At 48.1% G+C, this 12,173-nt stretch overlaps 1 protein-coding gene across 1 annotated transcript in view; it reads right to left on the bottom strand.

Moving 5' to 3' along the window:
• The window catches only part of ACACB (acetyl-CoA carboxylase beta), a 54,510-nt gene that overhangs the window by 41,554 nt on the left and 783 nt on the right, over positions 1–12,173 (bottom strand). Inside the window, exons 2-8 of the mRNA XM_056859178.1 lie at positions 6,053–6,185; positions 5,459–5,597; positions 5,270–5,379; positions 4,471–4,552; positions 3,214–3,312; positions 2,902–3,011; positions 1,612–1,722 (exon numbers count right to left, since the gene is read on the bottom strand). Of these exons, the coding sequence (XP_056715156.1) occupies positions 1,612–1,722; positions 2,902–3,011; positions 3,214–3,312; positions 4,471–4,552; positions 5,270–5,379; positions 5,459–5,597; positions 6,053–6,185 (784 nt within the window). The remainder of the gene's footprint in view (positions 1–1,611; positions 1,723–2,901; positions 3,012–3,213; positions 3,313–4,470; positions 4,553–5,269; positions 5,380–5,458; positions 5,598–6,052; positions 6,186–12,173) is intronic.

The following is a 12,173-nucleotide window of genomic DNA, read 5'->3' as shown; positions in this document are numbered from 1 at the left end:
AATAGGAGGAGATCTCCAGCTAGTACCTGGAGATTGGCAACTAGTTCCTTAGTGTTTTCTCTCTACATATCAAGACAAATGGAAAGGTGTTTGGAGGATGGCTTGTGGGCACTTCAAAGGTGGAATAGGACTGCACCCCCCTCCGCCCGCACAGACCCAGAGGGCGCCGGAGAAGCCGCTGGAGGGAAAGAAGGAAGGAAGGAAAGAAGGGAAGGGAGAAGGAAAGGGAAGGGAGGGAGGGAGAGAAAGAAAGAAAAAGAGAGAGAAAGGGAGAAGGAAATGGAGCAAGGGAGAGAAAGAAAAGTAGGGAAAGAAAAGGACAGAGGGAGACAGAAAAAGAAAGAGGCCATTTATGCATGGGAGGTTTTGCCTTGGATTTGCCACTCGGTGGGGCGTGGCGGCGGCGGCAGGCTAGTGAGAGGCGAGCAGGGTAGGGCAGAGGACGCCTCCTTCGCACCCACCGGCCAGCCATGCTCCTCCACCCGCACAGGCCCAGAGGGCGCCGGAGAAGCCGCCGGCCATGCCGAGTGTGGGCGCTCTGCTTCTGTTCCCCGCTCTCCCACCCACCTGGCCAGCCACGCACGCTCCAGTGGCGGCAATGGCGGCAGCTTCTGTGGGAGAGTCCGGGGGCCACCGCCAATGATGTCGGAGGTTCCCCACCCCTGGGCTACAGCCTCCCCCATTCGGGGCAGGGCAGAGCCGGAAAGGCCAGCGGCTTGGAGGAACCACGCGTGCCGGCAGAGAGGGCTACGAGTGCCGGAAGTGGCACCCGTGCCATAGGTTCGCCAACACGGGGCTAGGCAATCTTGTGCCCCCCCCCATGCCTTTTCAAGTGCCAAAACAGTTTCAGGCCCGTGCAGCTTTCTTTAAATGGCCAGATTTTTCTCTGAAATGATGCTGGTAGCCACGGGTCAGACCCATGGCTGCTGCAATGTTTACCTGGGCTTTCAGAAATAGCATAACACTGCCTTCAGGAATAAACAAGGCCAAGATTTGCATATTCATTTCTGTTCATGATTTATATCTCTTTCAAGGTCAAATTCCTCACCACAGGAAAACAACCTGGTTGCTGTTTGTTCTGAATACATCAACACACCTGTAATTTTAAATCTGGGCTTAGTGTACTCCGGGGGGGGGGGTGTCTAAAACTCCTCACAGGAAAAAAAAAATTTTTGACTCATGTAAGGGAATGTAATATGAACGTCGACATCATTTTCTGAGTTAATCTCAGCTCAGACAAAGCTTTACAAGATTCTACATTGTGTGGTTTGTGTAAATCAACACACACAGCCTCCGTGAAGGGCAATATGATTCCTATGAACGGAAACACTTTCATTTGTCAAACAGAACCTAAGGGTTACATACTTCTAGGCAGCAGAAAAGCTTTCTTCACCAGCCCCTCAGTGCTGACAAGGCAGCAAAGGGCCCCAAACAACCGTGGGGCTACATCTGCCAAAGTATTTTTGAGGATTTCATTGGTGGGTGGGCGCAGACAGAGATGAAGGTCCTCTACAGTACCACCATCTATACCAAGAAAACATGTGAAAAATAGAGGGAAAATCAGCAACGCAAAAGAAAACCATCACAGTGTCCCTTTTTTTCGTTTTTTACTTGTCTGAAGCGACCAGGAAACTCCTCTGCCCCGTCTGCTATCCGAATCCCTTTGCCGCCGCCACCCTCCGAGGCCTTGATCATCACAGGGTAGCCAATTCTCTCAGAAGCCTGAGGAGAAAAGGGGGGGAACGGTAAAATAGCAGAGAAACAAATGCAGGTTGTGTGCTAACCCCAGCTTTGAAGGAAGAAAGTGACAGAAACAGGGGGCCCAACCCGCTCCACAGACCAGGCTTTTATTCCTCTCCATTTCACTGTAATCAGCAGTCTAGATTTCCTTTGGCCTTCTGCGGCAGCCAATTCCCTCACCCCAAGAATGCTGGTCTCAGTCAGGAGAGAAGAAGAGTTGGTTTTTATACCCCACTTTTTCTCTACTGTAAGGAGTCTCAAAATGGTTTATTATTGCCTTCCCCCCCCTCACAAAAAGACACCTTGTGAGGTAGGTGAGGCTGAGAGAGTGCTGAGGGGAACTGTGACTGGCCCAAAGTCACCCAGCAGGCTTCATATGGAAGAGTGGGGAATCAAACCCAGTTCTCCAGATCAGAGTCCACCACTCTTAACCACCACACCACGCTGGCTCTCAGAGGGCAGCTGATCCCAACATCCAACTGAAAACCTGGTGAATATTACTGAACAGTGGAAGGAGATGGAACTGAATCACTATAAATCTTATTAGCTGGTTAAAAAGTGCGCAGAGCTCAGAATTAAGAAAGCACTACGTGCCTTTTTTCACCCCTGCAAATAAAGTGCCAGGGCAAAGTAGGCATTCTGTGTATGGTCAAAGAAAAAAAATTTTAACTGTAAAGATTAAATTCTTAGGTAGCAACACTCCTTTAAACGAGATATAAAACAACGTGTAAGTTTGGGGTTAGAACTAAAACTGAACAGATTTACTTCTGTGTACTAGAGCCCATCTGAGTATTCTCAAATGGCAGATTATATCTTTATGAGCATGTATGCATGCATGCGCCACACACACACACACACAGAACATATGGTAAACAGTGGAACCCAAAAGCCATGAAATACAAGTATTATAACCTGTGACATTTCTATGCACTACTAAAATGCATCTATCATGTGCCATATGCACTTGCCTCAGTTATGGGGTAAGATACTGATGTCAGGAATGGTTTTGCTTCTTCTAATCATATTGTAAAGCACAAAATAAAGTCACACTAACTATATGCTTAAAACATGGTCAAAGAATAACTGGGTCCTATACTAGATTTCCTACCCTCAAGAATCAGACAAATCATATCTGGGGCTCAGGTAGCCCCCCTCCATCACCTCCAAGCCTTCATCCATGTCCCTCACGCAGCCCCGCCAGTACGTCTCCAGGGGAACCGTGATGGTTCTTCGCAGCTCATTCTCCTCCTCAGTCCAGTTAGCCACCAAATCTAGAAAAGTTCGTATTGGTGAACAATGAAGCTGATGAACATGGCAACATAACATTGTATGAGACAACGCAGAGAGACGCAGTCAGTGGAAGCCAGGATGCAGCAAAGGAGAAGAGGCACAAGGAAACTTAGCACATATTGTGCTATGTAAAAGAGACCCTGCTTCAACAGGGCAAAGTGACACAGTGAAACATTCTCTTACCGCTTCCACTCCACGGCAAAGTAGGGATGTGGACCGTTTGGGCCACAATGGTAGAAGCCACCTTGTCTCCAAGAGCCCACATAGCCTCACTCGGCGGCCCTGGCAAACAGAAAAGCCCATAAGTAGAATTTGCACAACCTTCCAGCAAACCTGCCTCTACCAGCCCTGCAGAAAGGAACGTTGTTTGGACCAGAATTGGTGGCCCCTTCATGGAGAGGGCTTGAAGCACATAAAAGAGCAGGTAGGAAATTCTGTTGGACCAGAACCAATGGGTTGAAATTAAATCAAAAGAGTTTTTGACTAAACATTAGGAAGAACTTTCTGAAAGTTAGAGCAGTTCCTCAGTGGAACAGGCTTCCTTGGGAAGTGGTGGACTCGCCTTTGGAGGTTTTTAAGCAGAGGCGAGATGGCCATCTGACAGCAATGCTGATTCTGTGAACTTACTACCAATATATAAAGAGGGGAGTGGTACCTGAACATTCTGTGAACATAGGCAGATCATGAGAGGGAGGGCAGGAAGGTTTGCATCAGTGTTTGGCTCTCGTGGCCCTTTCTTACATTCCCAGGGAAATGCTGATGGCCACTTTGGGGTCAGGAAGCAATTCTCCTCCAGGCCAGATTGGCCAGGGATCCTGGAAGGTTTTTGTTGCAATCTTCTGGGCATAGAGTAGGGGTCACTAGGAGTGTGGGGGGGGGGGGAGGTAGTTGTGAATTTCCTGCATTGTGCAGGGTGTTGGACTAGATGACCCTGGTGGTCCCTTGCAACTCTATGATTCTATGTAAGACAACGATTCTATGTAAGACAAAGCCACAATAAAGTGGACTGGCATACCACACCTCTGTGCCAGACTTCAGGCTCAACAAATAGGTCTGCACACAATTCATTGTAGGACTATAAGTAGGGTTGTCAACTTGGATTGGGAAATCTCTGGAGATTTTGGAAGTAGAGCCTGGGGAGAGTAGGATTTGGGGAGGGGAGGGGCCTTTATGGGGCATAATGCCATAGAGTCCACCTTCCAAAGCAACCATTTTCTTCCAGGGGAACTGATCTCTGTAGCCTGGAGACCAGTAGTAATTCCAGGAGATCTCCAGCCACTACATGGAGGCTGGAAACCCTAATTAAAGTTTCACCCTACTTTCTAAGGAACTTTCACCCTACCCCCATACTGCATACCAGGACAGTCTCTTGACTTCGTACTTCACATCTATATATGTGACAATACACACACACAAATGCATACAGCCACACACACCTACCTAGGAAAGCTATCCCATGTTTGTGCAGCAATTCCGGCAGTTTGGGGTTTTCAGAAGAATGCCCCCAGCCAGCCCAGACAGCCTGCAATAAAAATTTAAGGTCGCCAGAAGTTAAAGCGACTTATGCAGACCCAAAATAGATATTTTATAGTTTCAGGGTCTACCTTACAGACATCAGTGAATCCATCACCATTTACTACCGTGATTTGTCTTCCTAGGGACACTGGGGGTCTCCCAGAAACTTAGCCGGTGTTCTACAAGACCAGTCAAAACAGATGAAAGGCAGCTTGTTCACCCACTAGGGATCTTCCCCAGCGAGGCTCAGCCAAAGGGGAGTGTGAGCGGGACAGGGAAGTTCAAGAGGCCTAGGTAGCCCCGCTTATAAACTGAACATTCACACTAGAACATCCCCTCCAAATCCTCTGCAGCTCACTAAGGTGCTACAAATGGAGACAGAAAGGGTTCCCTGAATTCACACGCTCAACCTAACTTATAAGCCAACAAGCCAAGACTGTTTGCCAAATTCTCCAATATCTTGCAGAAGGGGCAAAGTGGTGATTAAGGCCAACAGGAAAAGCACCAGTGGGTGGATGACCGAGGGTGCTGCCCCCCCAACCCCCCGATAGTGCCATTCCAGGGCCACGCAGGGCATGCATGATCTGCCGCTGCTGTGAGCTGGTAGCCCACATCTAGCCTCACAACTTACAAGTCTCCCTCTCTCCTTGTGGGACAGGACCCTTTTATTCTTCCCTGTCTACCCCTGTGCAGAAGAATAGGCAAGATATAGCTTTCTGCTTACCTGCACTGGAATTCGTTTCGAAATATCCACAATCAACTCTACATTGGCATAATTGTTATTGTTGGGTCCGCCGGGAACGGGGACATACTGATCAGCCATTTTGATGTACTCTGAAGGTTAAAGAGAGAGAGAATCACCGATACTGGCTGAACGTGCATGCATACGCCAGGCCATTCTCTCATCACTTACCAGCGTTTGCTTTAAGGTCTTCAGGTGTAACCATGACCACAAACCTAATTGCTCGCTCATTTCGGAACATTTCATAAGCCCACCTGCGGATAGAGCGCATGCATTTCACAGCGGCAATGCCGTTGTTTGCGATCAGGACCTGGAAAACAAGAACAGGAAAAGAATTATTTTTTTTAAAATAATACGTTTGCTTCCAGAAAGGTTTGTATTTTTGGAGGGGTGATTGGTGCTGTCTACACTCCAGGCACAAGAGAGATTAGGAAGCATTCAGAAGGGATGAACGAGATTTCTCAAAGGGAGTCACAGTACTGTGGCAGAGGATGCAGTAGATCCTAGGTGCAACCTCTACGAGGATCTCAGGTAACAGTGCTGGAAATCATCTCTGCCTGAGACCCAGCCAGCCAGCCAGTCACAAAAGACAGTACTAAACGTAACAGAACAAGAGTCAAAATATCTTGCAGCATTTTGTTTCAAGATCACATATTAAGGATCAAAATGTTTGTTGTTAAAGTCTAGGCCTCATACAAAAAGGGAGATTTTCTCTACAGCACACAGATAACTGACCGATGCACCCTCCTTCTCTGGGAGAAGTACCTTTTCGATAACACGGTTCCCTCCAAAGCGAGTCACAAATTCGGCAGGCGAGGCCACCGTGAAGTCCCTGTGGAGATCCAGCTTCTTCTGTTCACGGCCCTTCTTAACGAGGTGCATCCCTGACATGCTGGGTCTAGAAAGGGATGAAAATATGATTCTGGGTTTAGCCTGTCGCTTAGACAAGAACTGGAGGGTGATCTCTGGAGACAGGAGGAGCCAAACTGGAAAGATGGGCCACAAAGAGACAAGTACAACGGAACAAGCTGCCCCTTGCCTGGTCACCGCTGGAGAGTCAGGATAAACCTTCAGGCAACCAGGCTGCAATCAAGAGTCTTAAATGGGAAAAGAGGCTGTTCTCCTTTCTCTGAGTGTCAATGTGCCAGAAATAAGAACATAAAAGCCCTGCTGGATCAGACCAAGGCCCATCAAGTCCAGGAGTCTGTTCACACAGTGGCCAACCAGGTGCCTCCAGGAAGCCCACAAACAAGACGACTGCAGCAGCACCATCCTGCCTGTACTCCACAGCACCTCATATAACAGGCGTGCTCCTCTGATCCTGGAGAGAACATGTATGCATCATGACTAGTATCCATTTTGACTAGTAGCCATGGATAGCTCCATCCTCCGTGAACATGTCCACTCCCCTCTTAAAGCCTTCCAAGTTGGCTAACGTAGTTTAACATGGATAGGCTGGCTAACAAAACTGCTTGTATCCTAGCCACTTTTGAGGACTTGGCCTCAAGGCTTCCACAGGAGGCACCTAAGAAGGCTGCCAAAGAAGGAACCTAAGGTCCTTCAAGAGACCTTTGTTCTAATATGATGCACTGCCAAGGGAACTTGTTGCCAGCTCCAAAGTTGCTGGTTTGAGACCAGCCAGCTCCAATTCCAAACAACCTTTCATCTCTCTGTATTCACCCACTGAAACCATCTGGCAATAGATTCAGGACAGACCCACAAAAGAAAATGCACACAGGACGCAGTTAATGTATGGAATTCATTACTACAAATCGCAGCACTGACCTATACCTGGCTCTAAAAATGGATTAGAAAGCTTCAGGAAGGCTAGGTCAAGTTCAATGGGGACTCCATGCAGTGAGGCAGTCTACCTCAATAACTGGTGGTGGGGATAGATGGCAGAGGAAGGCTATTGCCTGTACCACTCACAGGCTGCCCAGAAGCACCTGGCCAGCCACTCCCAGAAACAAAACGCTTGACCTGATGGTCTTCTAGTCTGACTCATCAACGCAATTTTTGCGAGCCACCAAACTCCCACCTTATACAGTCTCCCAAGGCAATACATTCTACAGGCAAAGGAGCTCAGTTATCAAGGCAACTCCAAGCCTGAGCCTGCAAGAATATTCAAGAAACATCGCATGGAATTTGGTCTCTCTACCTTGTTTCCCAAAAACAAACAAAAAAGGCCAATATGAGAAAGCTCGCCCATTTTTCCAGCCTCAAAAGACGTAACATCTTACTGTCTCTCGGGGGAGGGGGACATGTCCCCTTTTCCATTCAAGACAGGGACATGGAAAATATAAAATTTTTGTTCAGTGTTGAAGGAGTGGCCTTCACAAGGGCTACACAAACAGCAAGACCTCTGCCATGCTGACAAAGACCATTTGCTGTACACACAACATGCAGTTGCTTTATTGTTAAACAGTGCTGGAGACCAACTGATGGCACGTAGACAACAGCTCTGCAAGAAAGGTGTGGCACAGATGTGATGTTCCCAGCCTCTGGGGCAAGCTGGGGCACAGAAAACAGTGCCAGAGTGGGCAGGGCAGGTAAGATCCGGACATGCCCATCCACATGGGTGCCACCTTGGCTTTGCTGTGATTTCCCCCAAAACATCACAGCAAAGAAGGTTTGGGAAAGACCACACGACCACCCATGTCAAGCAAAGTTTGGGAAAGAACAGAGCAAAACAAGCTAAACCCAGAAAACGGACAATTCAGGGGCTTCGTGTGGCTCCCCCAAACAGAAAATAATAATAAACCCTGGATGCAAAACCTTCATGTGGAAACAATCTTGAGACTATGCTCTTAACAGAATTGAACTGGGAAGCAAATGTATTTAAACCTCCTTTCCAAGTGCCCAAGAAAATATGCAAAGTACACAAGAATCAAAACTCTGCCCAAGCAAACAACGCTTTGGCCACATTATAAGTATTTTTAACAAATAAAATTAGTAAATGAAATATTTAGGAAAAGAAGCACTACAAAATACTAGCATCTAACTTCACAGGGTTATTGCACACGTGAACCCAAACTTTGTTGCTAAATTAACCTCCAGACTGAACTCCTCGGGTTTAAAGAAGAAAGGAAAAAGCGTGAGGGGTAGGGAGAGGTAGTAATACAAATCAGGTAAGGGTTACATAAAGGGGGGAAGTGATGTCACGAGCAACGTGGACTTTGTTTTGAAGACAGGCGACACCGTCTGTGAGCATTTCCCAGGAACTGTGGCTTAAACGGGCAGGGACAACCACCGCCCCATCCAAACCCACAACACTGAGATTCACAACACTCTGCTTGCAACAAATCTGAAGAAGGCCAAAGCAGAAATGCGGGGGGGTGGGGGGCTCACAAAGGGCCAGGAGCACAGCAAGGCAACCCCATCCTGACTTTTGCACTTCTGGAAAAGACACACTGAAAAGCTCTCCCATTTTTCTGTCTTCCAGACACTTTCTGTCAGAAAAGGGGGTGGGTGGGAGGGAGAGAACAGAACAGAAGAGAGCCCACGATCCTGGCTGCTTTTTGCCCCTGCCCATCCAGCTTTTGCAGACGAGCTGGGAGTGCCCACCTAAGCACACACACACACTCAAAGTTAGGACCCCCCGCCCTGCACAACACACACAAACAGAAGCTCCTCTTCCTCCCCCTGAAGCTGAGTCCTGTTGTTGATGCTCTGCCACGCAAAGAAACATCTGCCAGATGTGCCAAGCGGGAATCTCTGCTCTGTTCAAGACAAACCGCTTTTCCCCATCTGCTCCGCTTGCTGGTACTGACCCCCGGAGGCACTGGAACCAGTTGAGCTCCACTCCATCATCCTCTCCCTTTCCATAAAGGAGGTTCACTCTGCGCCTCCCAGAAGAGCCCGGCAGCGACTCTGAAACTCCCTTCTCCATTTCTTTGCCGCTCCCCCTCCCTGGCCCTGTGGCTTCCCCTTCCCCTGGGCGAATGGCCAGGGAGAAGCAAACTCTCTAGCAGCACCACGTGGCTTAAGAAGGAAAACCGGCCCTCACTCAACCAGGGGACTGGCTTCCAAGTGTTAACAGGAAAAGAAAGAAGGAGGAGGAGGAAGAGAAGTTGTCCTACTGCAAGAAGCCCCCCCCCCAATACATTTTTCTTTCTAAAAGATGCACCCAACTCATCCTTTCCATCTGATGTGATCGACAGGCCCACGGCACTTCCGTAGAAGCAAAGAAAGATGCATCCCAGTTACCTTTTATATGAGGGAAACAGGAGTGCAGCTCTGACTTATTTGAGTGGATGATGCAGAAGTATCCACATGAGCAACCAGAAGATAAAGGAATGCCTTGATGGAGAAGACCAGAGGACCGTGCTGTTTCGCTACCAGACAAGCCAATTGCCTTTGGAGAACTGTCGAAGGGGCCTCGAAGGCAACAGACAACCTACTGCATCCCACATTTCTAGACCCAAGTGTTAATTTGCCCTCACTTTTACAGATTTAATGAAGACATGGATTGTTCCTGATTTGGGAGCATCGAGTGAAAATCACTCCAATTTGCAGACAGACAGAAGAGAGAGACCTGTTCACTGCTACCTGCAACTGTAAAGCTGTTTAATTACGGATCGGTCACCGAATGCAAAGACTCAGCAGCGGCACATTGAGAACACAGCGCTGGCCTGCCTCCACAGGGCTGTGATATCAGAAGAGAAGCGGCCCTTTGCCCCACATGGTCCCAAGCTACCTTTGGCACCTGTTTCTCAGAAGCCCTTCACTCACTGTGGGGAAGACGGTGCAGCCAGTCGAACAGAAAACAGTTTTGTAGATTCACAGTGTGAAAAGCAAAGCGAGAGACGATGGGCTGTACCCTCCACCAAGCCACAAATCTCCTCCTCCCCCTCATTCTCCAGCTCTCAGAAAAGCCTAATTTTTTAAAAAATGAATTTTAAAAAGTGACTGGAAGTTGGACTTGTGTTTCACATGAACAGTCACTGCACAAACCTTGGATTGGTCCCATTTTAACCCCAAGGAGCCCCAATTTTAGGCCTTCAAAATCCGTACAGGCCTTGCAGCTTTAAGAAGTGGCCCTAAAAGAACTGGTATCAATCCCGCCACAGCACTCTGGCAGAAAGCACCATGAAGGAGTGACGGGAGGTCTCCGATGATGAATTCTGTACCGGAAGGTAGTAGACCGCGATGGTACCATGAAGCACACCTCTGCTCATAACAAAACCTGAGCTCCAAGTCAAGGATACCACCTGAACTAACATGGGGGGGGCGCCTCCTGGGACACAGCCCTGAATTTCTAGGGATCCTGATTAAATCCACCTCTGCCAAACTTCTCCCCAGATTTTGGGATCCCACATTACTAGAACTATATAGCAGAATAGAATTCATTGCAGAATCTGGGGGTCCCCCCTGGAGTTGTATTTCCAAAACCCACACACACACAAAAGTAAAAAAAATAATGTCTTTCAAAAACACAATGAATTGGTTTGGACAGGATTTCAATTGTTTTTTGCATTGCAGAAGAATGCATCCACATTCTATGGAGAGCCAGAGCAGTGCCGTGGGATTTGGGAGACCCAGGTGTGAATCCCCACTCTGCCATGGAAGCTTGCTGGCTAACCGAGGGCCACTCACACACTCTCAGCTGAGCCTACCTCACAGGGTTGTTGTGAGGATAAAATGGAGAAGAGGAGAATGACGTGAGCTGCATTTGGTCCCCACTGAGGGGAAATGCAGGGTATACCAATAGTAAGCAGGTTGCAGCGCCTCAGAGGAACCGCAGGGGGGAGCATTTAGAAGGAAATAAGTCGGAATTGTGCCAATTTCACAATCCCAGATTTGTTGACAAGAAACACCAACTGTTAAAAGAACCGTCCACTTCCCTTTAGACGCCTGTAATAATACTCTGTTTGTCTCTTCTGGCATTTCGCTCTCTCCTCTCCGTTTTGTCCATTTGACAGTCGACAGCAGCCGCAGAAGCAGAAATTATTACAAAGCGAGTGGAAAAAACGGCTGGGCCCGGGTGCCCAAAGAGGAAGGGCCAGGAGCAGGAGAAGCGTTTTCAAATGGCTTCAGAACAGAAACCGTTTCTCTGCTCAGACCACGCAGTCGAGACCAGTGTGTGAAGACCACGGATATGGGAAACAACAGCCCTGGAAAGACACACAGAGGGCTCGATCCTGTGTACCCCTTCTACCAACCCCTTATCTCTTGGCACACAAGGCCTCTCAGTAGAGAGGAAGGCTCCTTGGCTGGGGGGAAGCCCCACCATTAGCGGAAGAGATTACTGGCTCCAGCCCATTGGCAACTCCGACATTATAACATTTAAGCAATTAAAAATACAGTTAAAATTATAACATAATTCAATTAAAAACAAACAAACAGCCAGTGTGGTGTAGTGGTTAAGAATGTCGGACTACTATCTGGGAGACCTGGGTTCGAATCTCCACTCGTGCCATAGAAGCTTGCTGGGTGACCTTGGGCCAATCAGACTCTCTCCGCCTAGCCTACCTCACAGGGCTGTTGTGAGGATAAAATGGAGGAGGAGAGAAGGGTGTAAATCGCTTTGGTTCCCTATTGGGGAGAGAGGCAGGGTATAAATGAAGTAAATAAATAAATAAACCAGCACTAGAAGGAGGGCCAGTAACCATTACTGGGGTTATGCCAGATTAAAATGTATGCCAATATTTGAGTAGCACAATAACTCAAAGGTGAGAGGAAGGATGCCCCAGGATGCCCTGACCCGCGTTACAGCCATCACAGCTGCTAGGAAACAGCTGGGCAAAAAGGAGGAAAGAATCTCACAATGCAATATTATAAAGCAATCCTACAGGTTCAAGGAATACACCTGCCCATCAGTGCTGACCAAAAACATATAATGGGACTGTAAGAGGGAGCAAGCCTTCAATTTGAATCCAGAAAAAAA

Source organism: Euleptes europaea, chromosome 13, assembly GCF_029931775.1.
Source record: "Euleptes europaea isolate rEulEur1 chromosome 13, rEulEur1.hap1, whole genome shotgun sequence".
In the NCBI taxonomy this organism is placed as follows: domain Eukaryota; kingdom Metazoa; phylum Chordata; class Lepidosauria; order Squamata; family Sphaerodactylidae; genus Euleptes; species Euleptes europaea.
This window is presented reverse-complemented; position numbering and strand designations above follow the sequence as displayed.